We start from the raw sequence: 25,733 nt of genomic DNA, 5'->3' as shown, positions 1-25,733 counted from the left end.
CCAGCCTTTGCTGTGTCTGTGTCTCATGTTGGGGGTGAAAATCAGCATGGAGGGGTCTCTCTTCCCAGTCTTGGCTCTTGCAGCCCCAGGATGAGTTGTTTGTCAAGATTTCCAGTGGGAGGGTGAAGAAGGAACCTGGGCAACAGAATCTGGGGGAATGGCAAGAAAATGTGTCAGGGAAGGATAAGGTTGGGTGTTAGAAAAAGATTCAGGAAAAATTTCATTCATGAAAGTCTCACACACAGGCCAGTCAGAAAGGAAACAAGACAATTTTGAGAAAGTAAAGAATACTTTTGCGCACAAGAGTTAGGAATAATGTGGACTTTTGATTTCTCAGAGCACATCCACAGTGCAGGGGTGCACCATGAGCTGATACCTCTGACCTCAGATGAGGTGGTTGTGGAAATCCTGGATAGATCAAGGAATGGCAAAAGAGAAGTGGGGGAATCTGGGGACAGAGGGTGCACAAGGACTGGGTAGGGATGAGGGTGTTTGTGTGAGGGATCTGTTCCCACAGCTTTGCTCCCTGATGGTGAGTTGGTCATTGGTGAGCCATGCTCCACTTTCTCCTTGGGGCAATGTGAAATCAGGTGGGATAATGTGGATTGTCTGTCCTTAAAGGCTTCCGGCCTGTGTGAGAGCCCTGTTGCACCCAGGGTCCAAGTCCTGCCTGCTGGTACAGTCCCAGCACTGAGCCACACGTCTCTGCCTGTAGAAATAACCTGTATTTAATCAGAGAATCCCAGAATGGTTTGGGCTAAGGGACCTTAAAGATCATCTCATTCTAATCCCCTGCCATGGATAGGGACACCTTCCACTATTCCAGGTTGCTCTAAGCCCCATCCATCCTGGCCTGGGACACCTCCAGTGATGGGACAACCACAGCTTCTCTGGGCACCCTGTGCCAGGGCCTCCCCACCTGGGAAGGATCTCTTCCCTATATCCCATCTGAACCTATTCTTTAGTGAATTCTAAAGCCCTGTTTGAAGTAGGAGGACTCCAGCAGCAAATCACAGCTTCAGATTCCCCACCCTTTCCATTTTCTGTGGCCCAATGATCTGGTGCACCTTCAGATTTTTCCCAATGCTGCCAGACTGGGAAAATCACAGTGGGGAGGAGTTTCTCCCCAAAACTTCTTGTCCCTTTGCCACCAGAGGGAGATGCTGCTCAAGCTCCAGATACCCTCCAGTGCCTGTGTTATGGAATCATTAATGTTGGAAAAGCTCTGAGCTCATCCAGTCCAACCATTCCCCAGCAATGCCAAGGCCACCACTAACCCATGTCCCCACGTGCCACATCCACACGACTTTTGAGTCCCTCCAGGGATGATGACTGGAGAGGAGAGGGAGGTGCAGGACTGATGCTGCTGTGGCATTGCCTTGGGAGCCAGTGGGAATGAAATGGGGAGCTCTGGGATACTGGAGGCGGAGTGCACAGCGAGTTCCTGGAGGAATGAGACCATGGCTGTGGGCATCTCCTTTTATTTCCCAGGCATCACTGGCCCATGGGAATGTTTGAAAATCACTGTCAGGGCCTTGCCCTCTTCAGGAGAAGAGTCATTGACCTGTAAATATCCCATGGTGCCTTTATGTCCAAAGGTGTGTGCATGAGGGGAGATGCCCCAGATCACACTGGATGCACAACGGGACCCTGGGGGTTTGGTAGAAGTGGCTCCAGCTGTCACCACCATGGTGCTGAGTCTGGATTTTGGTGCTGTATCCTTGGAGCTGTGCCCAAAGGGTGACCTGGTCACTCCACACTCTGCTCTGTCCTCAGATCAACCCTCAGGATGCACAAATCCCACAAATCCCAGGTCACTGCTCTGTGTGGAGCAACATGGAGGCCTGGGCCAGTCCAAACCCAGGATGGAAAACTGCAGCTGGCAGAGGGGCAATGGACCAACTGCTCCTGGCAACCTGCTGATGTTTATCTTCCAAATGTCCCAAATGCTTGAGGAGACCTGGGCAGATCCTCTGCTCCTTCTGCAGCATCTCCCATGAAGCTGTTTTCAGATGAGGAATGATCCTGAGCTAGACCAGGATCTGCCCAGCTTTTGGGGGTGCTCATCACCAAAGTTTGGGCTTCAACCACCCTCCAGAAGGGCTGGAGCAAGGGGATATCTCCATCGCACTGCACTTGGACAGATTGTCCAGTGCTTTTGCCTGCTCTGGAATAGAAAATTTCTGCTCATTTCCCTCCTGTGAACCTTTTTCTTTTCCATTTTGTTTCTTAAAGAAACCCTCTCCATCACTTTAGAGAGGTGGAGGGTCATGCCCCAGCCCAGGAGAGCTCAATGCCACAGGTGAGAGGAGCTCTCATGGGCAACATGGGAGCAGGAACGAAGCATGAATTTTGACAATGCAGGGAGTGACCCAAGGGCTCCCCAGGAGAACTGGCTGTGCCACTCTGGTGATCTGGAAAAAGGAGCAAACAGGCAGGAACAGAGGCTACGTCCCTAAGAAATTAAACAATACCCAGGCGAGTGCCTGGGCTTGGGAACGTGGCTGTCCTGACTGCTGGCACTGTCCCCTTGGCTTGTCACTTTTGTCCCTCTTTCAAGGTGAAATAAAATAAAGCAGGATGGAGTTGTACCAACAGGGCTTGAGTGTGGGGCAGCAGCCTTGCCCCAGACCTGCTGGGATCTCACCTTCCAGCCACCCAATTTCTGAGCATTGTCCGTGGGTGCCTGGTTTTGTGAAAAACATTCCCTCCAGCTCCAAAATGATGTAACACCACCCCACTCCCCACCCCCCTCATCAAGAAAAGATTTCCCCAGAAAAACCATCTTTTCACTTCCAACAACATTGAACCACAATACTTGGACCTTACAGAAAATAGAATTATTTGCCCTGGGGCTGTTGTTATTTGTCTGGGGTTTTTTCCAAGCTGAAACTTTGGTTATTTTTTTTTTCCCTTTAATTAAATTTGGTTTGCTGCTAATCCCTTTCTGGTGCCTTCAGTGTTCCTCTAAAAGGCAGGGCCCAGGCTGCAGCTCTGTGCCCATGGCTCCAAGGCTAAACAATACCACAGAGGGGGGGAGCAGAGGGTAAGCCCAGCTAATCAGGACTTGCCTAATAGGACTGAGTGCTTAATGAGAACCCAGGGACTGTGCTTCCCCAGCTGGATTTGGCTGGAGGAAAATGCTTTGTGCTCTCAACACCAGGTTTGAGACGGCTCAGCTCTCTCAGATGTGCTGGAGCAGTGTTTTCTCCCTCCTGTGAATCCATCCTTACTGGACACAAGACAGATCTGTGAGGGATCTGTGGGGATTCAGGGATGCTGGAGGAGCTGGACAAGACCCTGGAAGCAAAAGGATCCATGTTTTGATTGAAGGGAGATATTTCAAATCAAAACACTGTTTATACCTTGCTTTTCCTAAGCAAAGACACCAAAGAGCCCTGTCTGCTCCTCTCATGTCCTTGGAGCTCCCTGAGGAGCTTTGGGGGGATTTTAGGGATTGACTTCAATAAATAACACCAAATGTTCCACTGTTTTGCCTTGGAGACCTGCTCAGATTGTCTCTGTCCCCACTGCTACACCCCCAGATCGAGCTGGGGTGTGGTTTTGGGAAAGGGGTGGGATAGGGAAGGCACTTCAGGCCTTTTCCTGGTTAATGAGGGAGATTTGGGGTTCAGCACGGGGACTTTGGGATGCAGAGCAAGGTGTCGGGGTTGCAGGGTGTGCACAGGGGGTGGGTGCTGGGTGCATGGGAGCCCTGATGTGCAGGGCAGGTGGGTGCAGATGTGGGTGCAGATGTGGGAGGCTGTCTGCACACACACAGTTGGTGGGTGCAGATGCAGGTGGGCATCCCCACATTCACAACAGGTGGGTTCAAGCGTGGGTGGCTGTCCAGATGTGCACAGCACCAGGGCACAGATGTGAGGTGGGTGCCAAAACCAGTGTGTGCCTCCACTCACTGTGGAGTGCTAGGGCATACATGGGGCAAGCAGCAGCTGTGACCAGAGCTGGGTTCTCTGTCTGGTGCCGAGCTGGGTCCTGGTTCAATGCCAGGTCCAGGGCTGTGCTGAGCTGGAGCAGGGCTGGATCCAGGTCCAGGTTTGGTCCAGGGAAGGGTCCGTGTCCACGTCCATAGCCAGCGCCAGGTCTCAGCTCTCGGTCTGGGTCCACATCCGAGCTTTCCATCGCGTGCTGCGTCCAGGTCCCGAGGTGGGGCCGGTGCCGGGTCCGTGTCCAGGGCTGGGCTGAGGTCCGGCGCCGGCACTGGGGCTGGGTCCAGGTCTGGTCCAGCTCGGGTCTCGGTTTGGGTGCTGGGTCTTGGTGTGGGTGCGGGTCTGTGGTTGGGTGCGGATCTGGCTCCGTGGCCTGGTCCCGGGCCGGAGCGGCGCCGATGCCGTTCCCGGGGCGGGCCGGGGCGCTGCCGGTGCTGTTGCCGGTGCTGGTCGGTGCCGATGTCGGCCCCGGTCCCGGGGCGGGTCGGAGCGGTGCCGGTGCTGCTGCCGGTGTGGACCGGGGCGGTGCCGGTCCCGGTACTGATCGGAGCAGTGCCGGTGCCGTTCCCGGTGCAGGCTGGGGCGGTGCCAGTGCCGTTCCAAGTGCGGATCGGGGTGGTCCCGGTGCCGTCCCAAGTGCGGATCGGGGTGGTCCCGGTGCCGGTCCCGGTGCAAACCCGGGCGGTGCCGGGTCCGGTCCCGGTACTGATCGGAGCAGTGCCGGTGCCGTTCCCGATGCGGGCCGGGGCGGTGCCAGTGCCGTTCCAAGTGCGGATCGGGGTGGTCCCGGTGCCGGTCCCGGTGCAGACCCGGGCGGTGCCGGGTCCGGTCCCGGTGCGGGCCGGGGCGGTGCCGGGTCCGGTCCCGGTGCGGGCCGGGGCGGGGTCGCCGCCGGGGCCGAGCGGAGCCGGGCGGGCGCGGGGAGGGCTCAGGCGGCGGCGCCTGCGCGGGGCCATCGCGGCGCTCCGCGAAGTTCCGCGGGGCCCGGGGAAGTTTGGGCTCGGCTCGGCCCCGGCCATGGCCTTCCGCCGGCGGGCCAAGAGCCACCCGCTCTTCAGCCAGGAGTTCCTCATCCACAACCACGCCGACATCGGCTTCTGCCTGGTGCTCAGCGTCCTCATCGCCCTCATGTTCGAGGTGAGACGCCCCCGCCATCGCCCCCCGCCGGGACCGGCTGTCCGAATGTCCCCACCCTGTGGACGAGGTGACCCCCCTTGGTCTGCATGGGGTGTCCCCTCCTGGGGCTGTCCCTGCTCGAGAGGGTCCCCACCCGGCCCAGGTGCCCCCATCCCGTACGGGGAGGGGGCTGTGGGGTGCGGGTCCCCTCGGTCTGGGCTCAGAGTGCCGCCCCATTCATTCCCCATCGCTCGCCCAGCACCGGAGCGGTTCCCCACATTGCCACGGGGACCCAGCCTGCTGCTGGCTTTAGGGGTGGCACATCCTTCACATCCTTCTGCCCCCGCTCCAGCTCTGCCGAGGGTCCCTGCCTGGGGAGGGGAAGCACAGGCGGTGTCAAAACCCCTGCCCCGAACCCACCGCAGCTGCCGGGATGTCCCGAGCGCTGAGGGGCACATCGAGCGAGAAGCGAAGCCTTGCGTGATATTCCCAGCTCTTGGAAATGGAAGAAAAATTTTTTGCCTTTTTTTTTCGCCTTTTTTTCTTTAACAGTAGCCCTTTTCCAGGTGTTTTCTCCGCAGCCCGTGGGACGAGCACCGGGGGCTCCCGGGCCTGGGGCAGCGGCTCCCCGGCCTTTCCCATCCCGCTGAGCCACGGGAAGGCATCCCCGGCATTCCTCGCCCTGCCGGGGTGGCCGCAGACCCCCGCAAGGCCGCTGTCCCGCCACCGCCATGCCGAGAACACCGCTCTGTCCCTCCCGCTGCTCCGGCTCCTTCCCTGTCCGCCTGCTTTCCCCGTGCCTGGCTCCGGGCATCCCGCACCGAGCAGCGGGCCCTGGTCAGCGGCACCGCCGGCCGGGACCCCCCCGCCTCCCCCGCTGAACCCTCCCCTTCGGCAGTGCCACGTTTCAAAGCAAATCCGGATGGGAAAGGGGTGGCCGGGGGGCCTGGCGAGGGAGGAAAGGCTCCTTCTGTAGCAAATCGCAGGAGGAGGAAATCCATTTCCTTAATTCCTCCCCGCTGGCACCCCCTTGCTTTTCTATCCCCCTCTTTTTTTTTTTTTTACTGCGAACTCATTGAATGAACAAGTCTCTTACAGCACTCGAACCCTTTTCGACGTCCTTGTGCATGTATGTATATTTATTTAAGGGTTTCAAAACCGACCCAGGAGGGCCAGCTGTATTCCAAAGCCACATGCAAATGCTGCAAAGTTGGCCTCCAAGTTTCATACTCATACTTAAAAAAAAAATGCCACTGAAGTTGTGTCTCTGTCTCAGGGTTTCTCCCTGCAGATGGGTTTGTTTCATACTGGGAGCCCTGTCCTGGTGAGGTGGTACCTGGGCTTGCTGCTGTGGTGTTTTTGGTTGATATGGTGCTGTGAGGGCAGTTCTCAATTATGATGAACCTCCCCCCGTGGAGGTGGCAGCGGGGAGGGGTTTGTGGTGTATCTGTGTCATTTTAATGTATTTTAATTAAATCTCCCTCAGATGCTGAAGGCAGCAGTTTGCTACTCTCCAGCAGACCTCAGGGAGACAGAGCTTGCCGTGCCAGGGTGGCTTCCAGTGCTCCCTGTGGCTGGCAGCATCATCCCTTGGCATGGGGTTTGGGACAGCTCTTGGTCCTTGTGGGTATTTCAGTTTACTTTTATTTTATTATTACATTTATTCCTTCTGCTTTCTTTTGCCCTGGAGGGGAGATCAGCCTCTGCTCTTGCCCAGCCTTCCAAACCATCCGTGCCTGTTTGTGCCACCTCTGTGGTGAGTTTTGGTGGCAGCTCTGATCCCTTGCCATGGTGAGGAGTCCCTGTCACTGTCCCTTCCCCTCCTTCTCCTGTCATCCCTGCTTCCCACCCTGCAGCCAGGTTTGCACCTTCCCCAGTGCCAGTGGCCACAGCCAAGCTCGGGCCCAGCGGAAAAGGCCTGAATCCTGCTCACAATAGGCTGTTTCCTGCAGGGAAGGTTTTTTTGGGAAGACACAAATAAGGTTTTTAACCTTTTCCCAGGCATCCCTCATGAGCTGACTGCTTCCTTGCTCCAGCACCCCGCTTGGGGTGATGCTGTGGGGCTGTCATGGGTCTCCCACTGCTCAAGCACAGCATAACTGCACCTTGAGCATCTTTTTGGGTGCACAAGCTTTCCCCATCCACATGGATTCACCAGTTCCTCTGTGGCAGGGAGCAGATGCTGGTCGTGATGGGATTTGGTGGCATGAGGCTGCTCATTGGTGTTCCAGGTGATTTGATTATTCCAGTGTTGTGTGTGTTTTTGGGGATCATGGCATTGCTCAGGGAGGGAAGCCCCAGGCTTGGAGGGAGTTTCCCCAAAAAGAGCTGTCCTGAGCTGGGCACAACAAAGGCTTTTTATTTCCCAGCCAGCCCTAAACCTTCAGGGTGTGAAAACACACTTGGTTGTGCAGCTGCCTGGTGCCAGAGAGAGATTTTGCCACGTGTGTGTGCCTGCTGGAGCCCAGACAGAAAAACCTCCCCCTTGTTTTTTTTGGTGTAAAACTATTTTTAGTGAGTCTGTATAGAAACGCGAAACAGGTGCTTCCCATCTTCATGCAGAAATTACTTTGCATATCTTTTTCCACCCTGCTTTGCAGAAAAATGAAGCAAAGGCCAGGCTGGGTTTAACCTGTGTCCCACCAGAGGTGGCTCCTGTGACCAGTGTCTAGTCAGGTTTGGGAAAAATTTTCCTGATTTTGGAGAAGTTTCTGTGTTGGATGAGGGCTGCTGTTGTAATCTCTAATGTGGGGAAACTGAGGCTCAGTCTTATGCCTGGGGTGATGAAATAAAGCTATAAACCATTGTTTCAGCAGTGATTCCATGCCTTTGCTGGGCTTTCCCCCTGTGCAGATCGTGGGATGTGAGTCACGGGCTCCCAGGCTCAGAGCTGTGACACTCAGGAGAAGGCAGCTGACAAATGAGCTGCTATTTCCAGGCTTCCTGCTAAATATACTTTCCCCTTCCCAGTCCCCTCCGTAGTACTCTAAAAATTAAGGCCTTTCCATTGTTAATGAGGGAAAACAAAATGCGCTCCTGCCTCCCCTGGTCTTTGCCAGATGTGGGAACCGAGGAATGTGGGGGATGTAAGGGTTGAGTGCTGGGAAGAGTGGAAAAAAGGTAAAAAAGCACAGTATTTAGGTTTACTTTTAAAAAGGGAATAAACAGGAGGGAGGGTGAGGCAGTGGAAATAGTGTCATGCTGGGGGATGAGTTTGTCTGTGGGGGCAGAGGGGCTGCACCGCCCTTGGGAAGGGCTTTTTGTCAAAGCCAGATGTTTACTTTGAAAAGCTTTGGTCCAAAGTTTGGGCTTTAGTTTACATATAGGGCCTGTGTCAATCCATACTGTGCATCAGCAAGTTTGTCTTTCAGTAAACTCTGGGAAAAAGAAACCCAAAGTTGTGAGAAAAGCCTTTGGACAGCATTTTGTCTGTAATTAGTTTGAGTTGTTTTTCAAGCCCTGGAAATATTTTCCCAGCTCAGACTGCAGAAAACTCCCCCAGCCTCCCCTGCCAGAGGTTTGGAGCTGCTGCTTTCCTCCAGAGTGGCTTTAACTCAAGCAGGACCATGGGGATGGTGGCATGCCTCGGGGTTCCTGGCTATGGTGAAGACCAATCCCACTGGGATGAAGCTTTGGAGAAGGGAAATGTGTTTCATAGAATCCTGGAATTGTTCAAGTTGGAAGGGACCTTAAAACTCTTTCCAGCCCTCTGCCATGGGAAGGACAACTTCCACTAGACCAGATTGCTCAGAGCCCTGTCCAGCCTGGCCTTGAACACTGCCAGGGATGGGGAGTCCACAACCAATCTGGGCAAACTGTTCTAGGAGTTTATAGAGTGTGCTGGGGAAAGATGCTCAAAAATTATCCCTCATTCCTGAAAATATTAATGTTTGAGAGTTGCAGTGGGTAATTTCTGGGAGAAGTGCTAAACTGCCTGCATGTGTGTGCTTAGACACCGTTTTAAAAGCCACTTGCACATCTGACCAAGTGGAGTTGGGATTTTGATGTGGAGCATTTCATGGCAGGGGTAAAAAAGGCATCTTCTAAATTGCTGGGTGGGGCTCTGAGCACCTTGGTCTGTGAAAGGTCTCCCTTCCCATGGCAGGGGCTTGGAACACGATCTTTAAGGTTCCTATCAACCCAAACCATTCTGGGACCTAAAAAAGGATGGGAACAGCTTTGCTGCTCTGTATTAGGCCACAATCTCCAGGCTAGGGGGAGTCTGGATTTTTCCAATCACCACATTATCAGGGAGTAAATGCCTGGTGGTAGACAGGAATGTGTGGTAGTGCTGGGATTGCTTGGCTTTATCTTTTGCTCTGCCACCCAGGGCTGCAAGATGGATGTGCTGATTTGGTTTCTGGCCATGAAAAACAATCTCATCCCTGTCCTCGCTGATCCAGGCATCTCAGGAAACCCTGGTCATGGTGGACACATTGAGTTTTGCCTCCTTATCATCCATCTGCACTTTGGTCCTTGAGTTAGTGCCTTTTACCAGTAGAAAGCCACTCATTGCTGAGGATGATGTTCCTTCATGGTGTAGAGAGCTCCCAGGACAATTGCTTCCCAAATTTTCCTGGTTCAGGCACACAGAAACATAAAATCATTAATGTAGGGAAAGCCCTCTAAGGTCATTGAGTCCAACCACTCCCCCAGCACTGCCAAGGCCACCACTAACCCATGTCCCCAAGTGCCACATCCCTCATGTAAGGCAGGATGAGGCTGGGATGAGGAACATCTCCCTCTGCATAAAGGTGCCCTTATTGCAGGTCAGGGAGTGGATGAGAAATAAATATACAGTGTTTGCTACATGGTCCCTGCTCTGTGTGTCCCATGGAGACAAATCCCTCTCCCACCCTCTAAAAGGTTGTGCCAGGAAGGATTAGGTTGGATATGAGGAAAATTTCTTTGCTGAAAAGGCAGTCAGTGGTTGGAACAGGCTGGAAGTTGTGGAGTCACCATCCTAGGAATTGTTCAAAAATTGTGTAGATGTGGCACCTGTGGCCATGGTTTTGTGGTGGGCTTGGCAGTGCTGGGGGAACACTTGGATTCCATGATCTTAGAGGACTTTTCCAAGCTGAATTATTCTATGATTCCATGAATGGTGCCCCTGCCAGTAGCAGTTTAGTGGCAGATCTGGCTCTGCTCTCTGCCCTGCAGGGCAGAAACATGCCCAGCACTTCTTCTCCCATATCAGTATCTTGTTTCAGAGCAAACAGACAGCAAGTCTTGTGCCTCTGAATAATCCTCACATTGCTCTTCCCACACCAAACTTCTGCTTTCCCTGGCTGCCTGTGAAATGCTCAAGGCAGGCTCTGAAGGGTTTTGCCATCCCTGGTGCTCATCCCTATTTCCCAAGCCAAGGAAACCTGATTTTTGCCTTGCAGGTGTCTGCATCTAGGAGGTTACAATATTTTAACAACCAATTTGTCTTTGGTTGTTAAAATATTTCACTGAGGCTTTAGGAAGCAACCTGCTACCCCTTTGTAAGGAGAGGTGGGGAGTGCTGGGATGGCTCCAAAGCTTCTGGTGGTTCTGCAGCCCACAGGAAACAAAGGCAGGTGTGGAGATGGGACAAAGCATTGCTTGTTGGAGGAACCTTCCTACCATGTGCTCTGGGAAAGAAGATCAGGAAAAAGCAAAAGAAGATCAGGATTGGAAACTGTGCTGGGGCTGAGCTCTGTCCAGGCATTGCTTCCCACCCTGGGGATACTCTGGGGCCATTTTCCTGGACTCACAGGTCTGGCCTGTGTCCTCTCCAGCAGGTTAGGAGGCTTCACCTGGAGATGATGTCTTGTTTCCAGCTGTTTATAGCAATGGATGTCAGCCAGGTACTCAGGGAGCTGTAAATCCATCAGTGCCTGCTGCCTTTAGCACGTCCGTGACACGTCCGCCCATCCCTGCAGCACCACAGCCACCACTGGCTCCATGCCTTTGTTTCATGCCCTGTGCCAGCCTGTGGCAAGGTTTGGATGTAAACTCCAGTCCTGGATGTGCTTTATAGCTCTGGGATGAAGCAACTTGGCTTTCCCAGCCAGCAAGGTCTGCAGGAGCCAGAAGTGTCTCCCTCAGCCAGCTTGAGGCCAGGCGATGCACTTTTTCCATTCCCACCCCAAGCTCTGCCCATGGTCTCCATCTCCTGCATCTACTCCTCCACAAACAGAGCACAACATGTGGGATTTCCTTTTTTTTTTTTTTTTTTTTCTCAGTGGAAACAACAATAAAATCCCCAAACATCACAAAAACACACCATGGAGTTTGCTGTCCCCGAGCCGGGGCTGCCTGCGCTGGTTGCTCAATGCTGGTGGTGGCAGGATGGGAACACTTGGCAAAGTCCCCCTGTCTCCCCGACAAGCTGTGGAGCAGTTTCCAGCTGGGATTTTAATATCCTGCAGCTCTGAAGCAGTGGCAGCCATGTCTGTGTGAAATGCAGCTCATCTCTGTCAGTGTTTGAAGGGCACAGGATTTTTCGGGAATGCTTGTGTTTGAGGGTGGGTGCTTGTGAAGCCTTGGAGGGTTGGCTGGGAGCCACTGGAAAGGGAAAATCTGGTGACCTGCTGCCAGTGTGGGGTTGGATGGGATGCAGGCATGCTTGGTGTTGGATGTCTGTGCACTGGATTTTGCTGTGGCCCCAGTTTTGGGGTGTCCTGTGGGGTGGATGCTCTGCCCCATCCCCACAAAGCCTCCTGCTTTGCTGCTGGAGAGGAGCATTCCTTTGAATTAAAAGCAGTTTAGTCAATGACCACATCTGTGGTGATCAGTGACAGAATCAGAGGGAATGCCTGGAGCTATGTCAGAAAAGGTTCTTTCCACCCCTGAGGGTGGCTGGGTACTGAACAGGCTCCCCAGGGAATGGTCACAGCCCCAAGCCTGAAGAAGTTCAGGAAGGGTTTTGACAACATTCTCAGGCACAGGATGGGATTCTTGGGGTGTCCTGTGCAGGGACAGGAGTGGAATTTCAATGATCTTTTTGGTCCCTTACAGCTCAGGATATTCCATGATTCGATTCTGTGATTCAATAAATGAAAAGTGAGCAGTACAGCCCTGGGTTTTGGATGTCCTGATACCTCATCCTAGGCTTTTTTCCTCCTTTTTGGCCATGCACCTGGGATCTTGTGGGTGACCAGTGTGAGGTTCTGTGTTTCTGCAAGTGAAGCTGGTGCTGGCACATATCCCTGTGTGATTTGCCTTTCCCATTGTGATGGGAAAAAAACTGGTCCAGAGGACTGGATTTAACAACTGATTTGCTTCTTCTCCCCTCTGTGTCTTTGACAGGTCACAGCCAAGACTGCCTTCCTGTTCATCTTACCTCAGTACAATGTTAGTGTGCCTACAGCAGGTGAGAGATGCTTCTGCTCCACAAAGAAGCTTAGATTCCTCCCAGGAAGAGGGAGTCTGGTTTGCCCCAAATCCTCACTTCCAGCTGCCTTGGGCTCACTGATCAACTGCTCAGGGTCTTGTCTGGCAGTAAATGCAGTCAGGCAGAGATGTTAAAAATAAGATATTTTGGGAAGAGGCAAACTTTGAGTGGCTCAGAGCACTCTGGTCATGCAGCCAGGGTTGGGAAGAAATGCTTTGCAGGGAGTTTGGGGGTTTCCTCTCTCTTTCTGCCATGGCCAGGACACTCTGTGGTCCCTGCAGGATGAGGATGCTGCTCCAAGCCTGGTCAGGCAGGATCCAGCTGTGTGATTGCCTGCCTGGAGCAGCTTCTATTCCCTCTGGGGAGCAGCAGGGATTTACCACTCTGCCAAGCAGCAGGGGCTGTGCATGTCATCCCTGTCCTGCTGATTTTTGGGGATGGCACCTGGAGAAGAAGGTGTGGAGATGGATGTGGTGCACAGCATCCCTGATTCACAGGGAGTAAATTCCAGGAGGCTCTGAGCTGGTGCAGCTTGGAACCAAATGGACCAGAGGAGGTGTCCCAGCTCCCAGCCAGGAGGCTCAGCCTCTATTATTCCTATTTTGGCTGCTGGCTGCTGCCTTCCTGGCTCAGAGCCCCTCTGGATCTGGCAGGGATCTGGGTACTGGCCTGGAGACAGCAGGAGGTGCTTTGGGTAAAGGCCTGGGCTCAGGATGAGCCAAATGCCCGGGGCACAAAGCCTGGCCTGGTGGCAGAAAACTGCAGTTAATTGGGAGTGTTTGAGTGATCATCCAGAGAAAGAGCAGGGTTGGGATTAGGGGAGCTGCAGAGAGGCAGACATGTGGAAGATAAAAGCTCTGCCCTTAAAGGCTTTGCTTATGGCTGAAGGAATCATCCAGCTTCCAGATTAAATTGTGGTCCCTTCTCCCCTGTGGCACAGTCCAGACAACTTCTGCTGCTGGTTTTTAAGGAATTTATTCTTTCCTGGTATGAGAAGTCCCAGAGGGCACAGAAACACCACAGGACCAGCTATTGGAGTATCAATATAGGGCATGAGCTAGTGGGGAGAGAGATCTTGGTGCAGCAGCTTCTTGGGAGGAATCTAAATTTTTCCAAGGCTTTCCCACATCCCCCACAGCTCCTGCTAGAGCTTCTGAGGTGCCCTGGAGAGAGAAGGCACAGCACATGTACATTATATTATTTTCTTTGGCCTTGAATTGTGTTTTTTACCTTGCTTTGGGATGCAGACACCATTTTTACCTCTGGGTCTGCGCAGCACTGGGGGCTCCTAAGGATGTTTTCATATCCTTGTGCCAGGTGTGTTCATAAATCCTTTTCAAATCTTAGAAATCTGGATTGAAGCTTTCTTTAGGGTAGGCAGGGCTGGTGACAGAGCAGTCTCTTCCCAGCACTGGTATCAGGAGAGGACAGACTGGACCAGGGTGAGGGAGAGCAGCAGCCAGGAGTGGGCTGAGCTTTGTGTGATAATACTTCCTGCTGCCTTCCCAACTCTGCTTCTTCCCATAAGCTTCAGGGCTGAAAATAGTCACCTAAATGCAGATGTCTGGGGTATTTTGGGTGCTGCTGGGTCTCCTGTTGCTCCAGAAGAGCACAGCCCCCTGTGGGTCCTATTTCTAATCCACCAACCCTGTGCTGCTGGCCCAGATCTCTCAATAGCAGAAGGCATCTGCATGTAGGCAGCTGAATCCTGCTCCAGCAGTTTTCAGGGAGGAGTGGGAGATCATTAGGAAGTGTTAAATCATAACTGAGGGGGTGGAAATCCTATCCCAAGCCCTGATATTCCTAGTGGGGCATCCCTGATCCCATCGCTTGCTTCAGCCTCCCGTGTCTTCATCCCTTCAGGTGATAAATTCCCATCTCCACAGTTTGAGCTATCCCCAGTGGCAGGGGGAAGCTTTTAGTGTCCCCAGTGTCCCCTCCCTTGAGGTGTGTATCTGTAAGAGGGGAAACCACCCATGTCTGCCCTGAGCTAGCCCTGGAGAGAGCCCTCTGGCCACTGCCATAGTCATGACCTCTCTCTGGTGTCCCCATCCAAGCTGCTCCCCACTAAGCCCTCACCTGGAAATCCTTTGGGCCACGGGGGTCTGACCCACGCTCTGGTGTCTTTGCAGATGGGGAGCTGGTCCAGTATCACTATGGGCTGAAGGATCTGGTCACCATCCTCTTCTACATCTTCATCGCCATCATCCTGCACGCGGTGGTGCAGGAATACGCCCTGGACGTGAGCACCATTCCCTGTCCTGTGTCCTCAAAATACCTCAAATCCCACAGAGGGCTCTGCATTTAAATGCTCTTCTGGGGGTGGTCTGGGGATGAGGTGGTGATGAGTGAGCCTTCATCTCTGGAGGCTGCTCAGGATGAGGAGGAGGAAGAAGAGAGACAGAGTGGATGATGGCTGATGTTTTCTTGTTGTTTGTCTCTCCCTCTGCTCCTTCCCAGAAAATCAACAGGCGTCTGCATCTCTCCAAGGTCAAGCACAGCAAGTTCAATGAGTCAGGGCAGCTGGTTGCCTTCCACCTCACCTCTGTCATCTGGTGCTTGTACGTCGTGGTGACGGTAAGGCACGGGGCTGCCTGGCATTTGGGTTTACAGGGGGAACTGTGGCTTCTGGAGCACAAAATCCCACTGGCAGCAGAGTCCCCAGCCAGCTTCTGGGCCAAAACAGGCACATTTCAGTCAGTTTTGTTTTCAGCTGTGGTGGATCTTTCTTGAAGGCAGGTTTGGGAGGTCCTTCTCCTGTATTGTACAAGGCACAGGTAAATGGGCTGTGAAATATTTTTGGGCCCCAGAAATCCTGCCTGGCCCCATCATCTCCATCCTCTGCTGCAGGACCTGATGCCTTTCTCAGCTTATTTTCCTCCTTATGTACATTCAGTGCCTTGAGGTTTCTGGGTGCCTTTTGTGGGGTCATGGGGCTTATGGGCAGAATTTTGGGATCCCTCTTTGTGGTTCCTTCCTTGGCAAGCTGATGGTGAGGGAATCTTTGAAAACAAGGAAACCTTGCTGTTCCTTGGGGATGTGTCAACACAAAGAATTCGGAGGGAAAAGTGTCATTTTGGGAAGGAGAGGGGAGGGAAGAACAGGTGGTGTGGGAGAGATCTGACTGTTTTGGCAGGGTGAAATGATGATGCTTTGCTGCCTGCAGCCATTGGGGTCCAGCTGTGGTCTGCAGTGGCTCTGGGGATGGATCTTTGGGGACAGATTCCCTCCCCACTGCTCAGAGGGTCCTGCCAGCCCTTCTTAGAGAGCTACTTTTCCTTTCAAGGCCAGCATTTCTAGAGATCTGCTGGCACTGCCTCTGCCCCATAGGGCTCTGAGGAAGGAAACTTTGGCAGAAGAGTTGATGCTGCTGGTTTTGGGCTCCCCTTGCCCAGTGCCAGACCCATTCCTCAGCAGCTGTGGGGCTGGAGCCTCCTGTACAGCCCACATTGCTGTGATGTGCTCCCCAAACACCCAACATATGCAGAGCAGGTCACCCTTGTGCTTCCCTGGCCTTCTCCAGCTGGAAAAAAGGCTCTTGGGACGGACAGGGAGTGGATGATGGTGACTGGGCAGGACAAAATTCCTGTGCCAGCATCTCCTTGCAAAGCCTAGAGCAGCATCTGTGTGGCAGGAATGGGAAGGGAGTCCCATTCTGTAAGGCAAGAGGTGGAAAATGAAACTATCCAATTCATATCCAGTTATTTTTGTTGGTGTTTTCTATTCCTTTCTCTTCAGAAGCACTTCTTGTTGCTTAAGTGCTGCTGGGGTTGGAAATGCCAGTGGGGAAGAAGCCTCTGGACCATGCACACAGGAATCTCACCCCTACACCTCCAGAGCATTCCAAACCCCAAAATATCCTCTCCTAAGCTTGGGATCCTCTGTGCAACTCACCAAGCAGCTTTCAGCCCCCAAACAAGGGGCCTGGTGAGATTTTAGAAGGGTGCTATAGACCCACAGATGCAGAGCTCAGCCTTGGCCCTCACCGGGAACGTGGTTTTTCCTACAGGCTGTGATGAGACTTGGGTGTCATCTCCAGTTCCTTGTTTCACTGTACCATCAGCCCACCCTCTCATGACCTGTTTTGTTTTGCTGAAGCCTTGCCTCTCTTCTCTTTTTCAGGAAGGATACATTTCAAACCCCCGGAGTCTGTGGGAAAACTACCCGCATGTCTATCTACCGTAAGCACTTGTGAGGGCATTTTGTTCTGAGGCTGGCCACTTCCTTCCTCTCCATGGTTTTGCCTGCTGGGAGTGGGGTGCTGACAGCACAGCACCCTCTGCATGCACCCTCTGCATGCTCTGCTGCAGTGAGACCATGGGAAGTGGGGATATCTCTTTTGTGAGCCTGGGGAGGGGTGTTCCAGAGGGTTTCACGAGGAAGGCCCTGTGGGCTTGGTTACTCATCCTGCCTGTTTCCTGCATCACCTTGGGAAAGTCTCTGTGCTGTTCATTTTTCACAGCAGAAATGTAGTGGGGGACGACCCTTCCTTCTTGGTTTTTAACAAAAGTGAGGTTTGCTGAGAGCACAGAGACCACAGCACAAGCATCTGGATAAACTCCATGTGTGGCTCTCTCAGCTCAACAAATAATTTCAGCCCTGAAATGATTTCTCCTAAATCCCATGGCTCCAGAACAGTGGAGGGATTGCCCAATGCTGCCCTGGCACTTGGATTCTTGGGGTCCTGCCTTGGCCTGGGCTGGCTTACGTGACTCCTCCCTGCATTTCAGGTACCAGGTGAAGTTTTTCTACCTGTGCCAGCTGGCCTACTGGCTGCATGCCCTGCCCGAGCTTTACTTCCAAAAAGTCCGCAAGGTGAGAGCCAGGTGGAGGTTTTGGGAGAGGCAGGGTGGCTGGAGAGGGCTGAGAAGTTGATTTGGCTTTTCTGCCCCTGCCAGGAGGAGATCCCCCGGCAGCTGCGCTGCATCGCGCTCTACCTGCTGCACATCGCCGGCGCCTACCTGCTCAAGTGAGTCCCTGCCCCAGCATCCCCTCCCACACCAGGGGTGGGGCTGGGCAGCTGCTTCTGCCCTGGGGGGCACCTGGGAATCCTCAGTAGGGTGAGGAGCTTGGGAGGAATAAATTGGATTGTGTCAGTGGAGAGTGACTTTTTACCTAGGTAGGTATATAGGACAAGGGGAATGGTTTTAAACGAAAAGAGGAGAGATTTGGATATTGGGAAGAAATTCTTGCCTCTGAGGGTGGTGAGGCACTTGGCACAGGTTGTCCACAGGGTTTCCTATCCCTGGAAGTGTTCAAGGCCAGGTTGGATGGGCATTGGAGCAACCTGGGACAGTGGAGGATGTCCAGGGCAGGGGGTTGGAGTGAGATGATATTTAAGGTCACTTCTCACCCAAACCATTCTCTGCTAAAAAACAGAGCAGCCTTGCCAGCCATAGGGTTTTGTGTTGGATATATCCCAGCTCTGCCAGTGTTCTGGATGTTGTTGATGGTTTGTAGACAGGAATTTTCCCTATTGCAGCCCTACCCCCACAGAGGTCTGGCTTTGGGCTGGTGCTGCCGCTCATGGACAGCAGGGCTGAGGCTGCAGCTGGGTTTGAAGGGTGAAGGTTGAAGGATGAAGGTAGAAGGATGAAGTCTGACCAGTCCAGTGATGCTTTTTTTTCCTCTTCCCTGACAGTTTAACCCGCTTGGGGCTGATCCTCTTGCTGTTGCAGTACTTGGCTGAGTTCTTCTTCCACATGGCGCGGCTGGTTTACTTCACAGACGAGAACAACGAGAAGCTGTAAGCAGGGGAGGTGCCTGTGCCTCCCATCCTCCTCTGGAGCCCAGGAGAGCCTGGATACTGCTCTCAGCTCCTGGGTTGGCACTGGGGCTGCTCCTACCCACACCTCTGCTTGCCCTCCTGCAGGTTTAATGTCTGGGCCGTGGTGTTTGTGGTCACCAGGCTCTTCACCCTCACCTTGTACATCCTGGTCATCGGCTTTGGGCTGCCACGTGTGGAGAGCCAGGCCCTGGACCCTGAGAGAGGGAACTTCTTCAGCTTCCTCTTCAACAATATTCTCTTCAGGTAGGAATGTCCTCTGTGTCTTCCTTGTCTGTGTTATCCCAGCATGGGTTTTTCTGAGTTTGGAAGTCATGGAATACCAGAATGGTGTGGGTTGGAAGGGTCCTTAAAGATCATCTTGTTCTAACCCCTGCTGTGGACATGGATACCATCACTGGACCAGGTTGCTCCAAGCTCCATCCAAATGTGATCCAGACAGTGATGATCTGATCCTGATTCCATTTAGGGAAGGTCTTAGTGACCTGAAGGGGGTGTGAAGGAAGCAAGGAGGGGTTTAAAGGCTACAGAGAGCGAAAACGGAGGGGAAAAGTCTGGAAATTAGGTGTTAATCAAGTGAAGTTATAAAGTGCAAGCCTATCTTGGAGAAATGCTTGCAGGCTTTCCTTCTTGTACCTGTGAGTGCATTTACACTGATGTGGTCAAGAAAAAGGCATTTTCCCTTCTGCTTGGCCATGTTTTGCTGCTTGTTGATGTGGGAAGCAGAGGGTAGAATGGGCTCCTCATGCCTTGCAGTCTGTCAAGTCTGGGAGCCTTTCTGACCCTTGCAGCAGCTGTGGGTTGAGTTCAGAATTTGCCAGGCATGGTCATTTTCAAGCTTTTTGAAGCCAAGGACTGCTGGCACAACTGAGGATTTGAGGGTCTTTCTTAACCTCCCTTCCAGGTGGTAATGATGGATGATCCTGTAGATCATCCAGGGACGTTGTATCTTGACTGTGCCACCTTGTGTTTTGGGCAGTGCTGGTTGAGATGATCCTGTTCATCCTGTGGGAATCTGCAAAATTAGAGGGTTTTGGGAAAGCTGCAAAAGGCAGGCTTCAGAGACAGTAGAACTGTGATTAGAGCTAAGCTAGCAGGCTTACAAGTAGGTATTGTGTTCGAAGTGGGCAAGCATTGTTTTGACCAAAGGTACATGTGCTTATAGTGATTGGATAGAACTACTGTCAATGTGCTTTTGCTTTGTGTGATTGGTCAAAAAACTTATAAAGTAAGTTGTAACATTAAGTTCTTTGTCTGCTGTCGGGGATGTGAGCTGGTGGCATCTTCCCATTGTCGTAACCATGTAAGGAGACTGATGCTGAAAAATAAAACAGCTCAGAGCACGTTCCACAACAGCCCCATCCCGTTTGTAATTTGTACATATACCCCCGACGAGTGATACATCCATTTCTGCCCTAAAGTTGAAGGAATCAATGAATCAAAACCTGAGAGCTTTATGACATGGAGGGAAAGGAAGGTGGCTGCTCTGGGCTCAGGGGTGGCAGAAAGGAGAGGTGGTGGCTGGAGGGACGGCATCTGCCACATGGGGGGACCTCGGCCACCAGCCCCAGCATGGGGGGAAGGCCAGGCTGGGGGTGGCCTCGCTGCTGTGTTCTCAGCCTGCCTCTTCTCCGCCCCTGGCAGAATGAGTGTGCTGCTGTTGGTGTGCCTCTTCCAGGCCTCGGTGATGTGGCGCTTCATCCACTTCCAGCTGCGGCGCTGGAGGGAGTACTGGAACGAGCAGAGCAGTCGGAAGCGAGCCGCCGCTGCCGCTGCTGGCACCAGGCAGCAAACCAAGCTGCTCAAGAGGGACTCGGGTGAGTGCTGGAAGGGTGTCACTGTGGAGGGGTCAGCCCTGGGGTTCAGCATCCCCCCAGCATGCTGCTGCCTGTGCAGGGTGTCCCCAGCAGTGTCCTGATGTCGTGGGGGTTCCCCCATGTCTGGGGGACAGTCGTGAGAGAATAAAGGGTTTGGCTTGTGCAAGGGACAAAGTTTATTTCTCCATAGAATCACAGGATGGTTTGCGTTGGAAAAGACCTCTGAGGTCATGGAGTCCAACCTGTGACCAATCACCACGGTGTCAACCAGACGAGAGCCCTGAGTGCCACGTTAAGTCATTCCTTGGACACCTCCAGGGGTGGTGACTCCAAACTTCTCCAAGCAGCCCATTCCAATGTTTAATCACCCTTTCTGTGAGGAGGTTTCTTCTAATGTCCAACCTGAACCTCCCTTGTGGCAGCCTGAAGCCATTTCATCTTGTCCTGTCCCTTGTTCCTTGGGAGCAAAGCCCCACCTGGCTGCACCCTCCTGTCAGGGACTTGGGGCAAGTGAGAAGGTCCTTCCTGAGCCTCCTTTCCTCCAGGTTAAACGCCCCCAGCTCCCTCAGATTACACTCCAGAGCCCTCACCAGCTCCGTGTCCCTTTGTTGCCACCCCCAGGTTACCATGAAAACGGAGTGGTGAAAGCAGAGAACGGAACCTCACCCCGCACCAAGAAGCTCAAGTCTCCGTAGAAGCCAGGGGTTGTCTCCTGGGGAGGAGGGCGAGATACCAGGACTGAGCAGCCCCTCCTCCTGCTCCTCACGAGCGAGCGGCGTCCCAAAAGGCTCGGGATCATCTTCCCAAGGTGTCTCTCGCTCTCCTCCCTTCCTTTCTTGCTCTCGTGAACCATTTGCAATAAAACCAAAAAGGTCCCATTCCCCTTCTCCCATCCCCCTCATAGGAACCTTCTCCAGCCCTCCTGGTTTTGCCTTCCTCTGATCTTAAACCAGCGTGCAATTTTTTTTTTCTTTTCTATTTTAGTGTTCGGTTATTTTGGTCAAATGGTTACAAATGTATCATAGATGGTTCCGAACAATCCTTTTTTCTCCTACAGCATGTTCCTCCCCTCTCTTCATGGTGCTTCCCTGAGCCCCTGGGACAGGGCCACGACAGCTTGAAGGCACCAAATGTGTGTTATGGGATCAGATTCCTGGGGGAATGTGCTGGGGCTGTGAGATCTGAGGCTCAGGGCTGCTCTCAGGTGAGATGGGGCACAACTGGCCAGCACTCAGCAGGATGGTGATGCTGCAGAGAGAGACCAGGGTCTGATGGAGGAAACTCAACCCTGTCTTGTCTCCTGGTGGACCTCTGGTTAACTGGGGTTTTCTGAACCCTGCTTTTGAGAGTTTTTGAGAGCTGGCCAGCAGAGAAGGGAGAGAACTTCCTTCTTCATATGGAAGGTCCACCTCCCAGCCTCTGCTTGTCCCAGGGGGGTTTCTCTTGGCTGCCCCGTGGTTGTTCTGAGCCCAGGGCTCTGCAGCTCTCAGTGTTTTGTTATGGGGCAGCAGCATCCTCAGTTCCATGTGAATCCTTGAGGCCTGCCCTGCTCTGAGCATTGGCCTGGCTCTTGTCAGTTCAGCCCTTTGCCAGCTTCTCTGTGCCTCGTGGACCTGGTGTTTTTGTTGCTTGTGACCACATCCAAGTGACAGATGGGTTGCTGCAAAGGGTTTTTGCATCAGTGGGACTGTGCCTCTTGTGCTGTCACCTCAGCCTTCCTCATCCCTACCATACCAGTCCAGCCATGCCATCGGCAGCCACCAGCTTCACTCTTTGTTTCCAAAGGATACAGCACTTGTATCCACCCAAGGTGCTATCAAATCCAGGGTTTCTTCCAAAAATCCTAGCCCCTTCATCCCTTTCTGAGCTGTGAATGAGATGACAGGGAAGGAAGGCGAAGGAGGCCAGGACTGCAAGGAGCAGCTTGCATTTTAGGAAAAGCCTGGCTTGTGACATGTAGCTGTTAGCAGATGGAGTTGTCTCAAATCTACCTCAGAGGCCATCTGTTGCTGCAGACCACTTTCCCCTCTTGCTTCTGCCCACTGCCACCTCCACGTGCTGGCAAGAGGTTTTGTGGAAAGCCAGATCCCACCAGCTTCATCCCTTGCTGAGTCTGCTGGGGAGCAGCATCTTGGGATTTTGTAGGTCAGTGCCATCTCTCTGGGCTTCTTTCTGGGGTGCCATGCCAAGCTAGGTTTGGCAGGTGAGCAGTAGTGGCACCTCTGTCCCCACACTGTCCTCTGGGGCAGTTCCTGAGCTGGGCTTTGCTGTTGGTGCCTCTTGTGCAGTGAAGTCGGCCGTAGCTTTAGTTCTGCTTGGCACAGCAGGAGCAGGGGACTCGTGGTGTGTCCCCTTGGCTGGGTGAGGAGAGGGACACAGAGCTGGGCTGCTGTCCATGTGCAGTCCAGGACTGATCCTTGGTGTGCCCCTGGCTCAGCCCTTGGGGGCACCTGAACTCCGGCTCTCTCCAAGTGCAATTCCAGCTTGAGGCTGGTGCTGTTGTCCTTCACACCAGTCGTGTTTTGAGGAATGGGTGACAGTTGATTTTCTGCCCCTCTTTGAGCTGAGTTGGTTTTTTTCCCCATTTATCTGGGTGTCTTTTGTCCTTTCCTCCCCCTCTCCTTGATGAGGAGAAAGAAAACATGCAGGGACATGAGCACAGTTGGTCAAATTCCACTTGTTCCTCAATCCCCATAACATTTGAGTGTCAAGTGAGAGATGCTGGCAGGAGAGGGCTTTCCCTGTTCTCAGGGAATCTGGGGAAGGAGGCTGGAGCACAGCCCCTGGTGGCTCCTTGCCATTGCTCCTTGTAGCCTGTGCTGGGAGGATAAGATGCTTTTTGGCTCAGAGGCAGCAACAGGACCCACAGTGCAGCGTGATCAGGGGGGAAAAGAGCTTTGTGTTGGGGAGGACATGGAAAAGGTTGAGTGTGAGAGGTTTTTCCTTTCTCCTGCCTCTTCCCATCCACTTCCATCCCCTGCCAGTGCCCTCCAGGAGTGACTGCTGGCTGGCACCTCCCCACAGCCTCTGCCAGGCCTTTCTGCAGCGCCGGTGCCTCGCAGCAGCCAAGCTGCTGACTCTGTTAGCAGGTGACACATAGAGCCCCTCAAAAACATGGCTGCTGAATGACTCCTCCTCCTGCCTGCTTGGCTTCAGGCAGCTTTTCCACTTGCACAATCCTATCTGTGTACAGTAGCTGGTGATGCTTTGTATCCCAAGTGCCTTATGTTGTAGCCTCTCTGTGCACTATAGCAGTAGCTGAACACCCTCCTTTGTTACTACGTATGTACAACATATGCTACATTTATGTGTTTTCTGTTTCCTTTTGATAGAGCTACCAGGAAAAGGGACATTTGTTTTTGAAGCATTTCCATGTGTTCTTTTTATGATTTTGGTTTTTTTAAACCTATAGATAATGGGGCTTTGTTTTTTTTCTAGCCCTCCCCTATATTTAGTCCTCAGAAATCCCCATCTTTCTGTTAGACCCAAACCTGGCAGGTTGTTTATTTTTTTAGCTGAGCCTTTGTTGTGAGGCGATATCCACTGTCATCCTGGAGGTTTGCAATTCCCTCTCCATCAGAGGGGCTGCCATGGGCTGCTCCTATCTCTGTGTTGTAGTGCAAGCACAATCCCTGGGCTGCAAGCCTGCAGTAACTGCTGCTGTTGTTCCCGTGTCCGTGTCATTTCTCAGCAGATCCAGCCTTCCTTTCAGCCCAAAGAGCTTTTTCTTGGAGTATTTTCATTGCAAGCCCTTAGTGGTCAGTCTGTCCTTGGCCTCTCTGCCTATGAAATGCCACGAGCTCACTTCCCTTTACTGGATGCTCTTTTCATGCCCCATCTGTGTCATCTGCAGAAAACATCATGGAATTGTTGGGTGAGGTTGGAAAATGCCTCCAAACTCGTCAAAGTCCAACCTTTAATCCAACATCAAGATCCAACCCTGAACAGGAGCTCTTGTCCACCACAGTGCAGAAGGTGATGGAGATTATCCGAAACTTCCAGTGGGATGTGATTCATTGCACTCTTCCCATGGGCTTGAGGCTGCTTTAGTAGTCTGTGTCCATTATCCAACCTAAGGAGGTCAGGAATAGAGTAGTCTGTGGTTTTTGGGGTGAAGTGTAGTGTTTTGCTGTCCTAGCCTAGAAGAGCTGTGAAATACCAGCACTAGTTCTCTTTTCTTGTCTTAGGTAGTTGGAGAATGGGCTTGGGAAGAGAAAGCGGTGGAGGAAAAACAGATGTAGCATTTCACATACAGTTTTTGAGTGACTCTTACATTATGGGGCATTACAGTTGCGTTTTATGTTGTTGTTGTTGTTATTTAGGATTCTTTCTTCTTACTCATCATGTTTGGGTTAGTAGTAGCCAAGTTCCAGTTCCCCTGTAGGTCCCCTTACCTTCAACTCAGTGTTTTACCTTAACAAAAAGGTATTTTTGGTAGGCTTCCTGGTTGGAGGGAAGTATGGTCACTCTGGGACGTCTCCTCCTTGCCTCCCAGTGACTCTGGGAGCTTGGAGCCATCCTGCCTTTGAGGCAGTGCCTGGGGCTTTACAGCAGCCTCAGGCTCTTGCCTTTGGTAGATGGACCCCAGGTTGTGTCAGCAGTGGGTGGAGATGGTGGGGTTTGATTTACAGCCTTTCAGGAAACTTCATGGGGAATGAAAGGTTGGTTTAGAAGGTTTTATGCCCAGCAGTGAGGTAGGTTCCTCCTCCTTGGAGCTGTGTGTGGGGTTTTTCTGGGAAGAATGGCTGTTGGAAAAGCCAGGTAGAGGTGTGTAGTTTTTCCTCTAAAATGTTGAACTCGACTGATCAAACTTCAGCAAAGGAACTCGAGGAAAAATTCTGTTCTTCCATATTTATGCTTTAGTGGAAATTTCCTGATTTTGGAGGGGGTGGGTGGGATTAACAGTCTGATATTTTATCCCGTTTGTTTCATTCTTCCTGTCACTTCAGTTTTTGTACGGATTTTGTTTGTTGTTGTTCGTTGTTCAATGACTTTTGTGATAAACTCAGCAGAAGTATTTTTCTGAAATAAATAAATAAAAGGCATAGATTCTTCCAGTGCTGTTTCCACTGATGCTTTACTATTAAGCTGTGCATGTGGCAGGGGCACCTTTCACTATCCCAGGTTGCTCCAAGCCCTGTCCAGCCTGGCCTTGGACACTTGCAGGAATGGAGCAGCCACAGCTTCTCTGGGCACCCTGTGCCAGAGCCTCACTACCCTCACAGGGAACAATTTTTTTCCCAATATTCAATCTAAATCTGCCCTCTTTCAGTTTAAAGCCATGCCCCCTTACCCTGTTACCCCAAGCCCTTGCAGCTGGGATTCATCTTCCCACATTTCCCATGTCCACAGCACAGGCAGCTGCTCCAGAGTTCATTATTCGTGGCTGCTTTCATCAGAGGGAGTGGAGGCTAAGGGTATTTGTAGGACATGATTTATCTGATGTGGTTTAGGCACATATTTTTGGTGAGCTGTACTGTATATCTTGTGCAGCTGGCCCCAGGCACACGACATCACTTGGCTGAGGGTTAGGTTATGGTTTTGTAGCCTGTGCAGAAAATAGTTTCTGACTTTCTACAGCTCAAGTAATTTCATCTGTAAGTTTTTGGTCTCTTGAAATCTGAGATGGACCAGAGATCCCTGGAATGATCCTTGGTCTGGGTGAGCAGCAGCACAAAACAGGCCCAGAAGGGAAGAGCAGTGAC

General features: G+C 52.5%; 1 protein-coding gene across 1 annotated transcript; it reads left to right on the top strand.

Annotated features, from left to right (window-relative positions):
* Positions 1-4,883: 4,883 nt before the first annotated feature.
* On the top strand, positions 4,884-25,085 carry TRAM2 (translocation associated membrane protein 2). Its single transcript, XM_030945692.1, has 11 exons — positions 4,884-5,087; positions 12,342-12,405; positions 14,559-14,668; positions 14,887-15,003; positions 16,549-16,607; positions 17,157-17,241; positions 17,325-17,395; positions 18,068-18,172; positions 18,299-18,457; positions 19,856-20,028; positions 20,650-25,085. The coding sequence occupies exons 1-11, from the start codon at positions 4,968-4,970 to the stop codon at positions 20,721-20,723; spliced, it is 1,137 nt and encodes a 378-aa protein (XP_030801552.1). The 5' UTR covers positions 4,884-4,967; the 3' UTR covers positions 20,724-25,085.
* Positions 25,086-25,733: the final 648 nt, after the last annotated feature.

This window comes from Camarhynchus parvulus, chromosome 3 (assembly GCF_901933205.1).
Source record: "Camarhynchus parvulus chromosome 3, STF_HiC, whole genome shotgun sequence".
Taxonomy (NCBI): Eukaryota; Metazoa; Chordata; class Aves; order Passeriformes; family Thraupidae; genus Camarhynchus; species Camarhynchus parvulus.
The sequence above is the reverse complement of the archived record's forward strand: the minus strand, read 5'-3'. Positions and strand labels throughout refer to the sequence as shown.

Bases quoted from the DNA above. Each gene is read 5' to 3' on its own strand.
- TRAM2 (XM_030945692.1), top strand. From the start codon at position 4,968: ATGGCCTTCCGCCGGCGGGCCAAGAGCCACCCGCTCTTCAGCCAGGAG. The intron at 17,396-18,067 runs GTGAGTCCCTGC...CTTCCCTGACAG, and splicing joins GCCGGCGCCTACCTGCTCAA to TTTAACCCGCTTGGGGCTGA. The intron at 20,029-20,649 runs GTGAGTGCTGGA...TGCCACCCCCAG, and splicing joins GCTGCTCAAGAGGGACTCGG to GTTACCATGAAAACGGAGTG.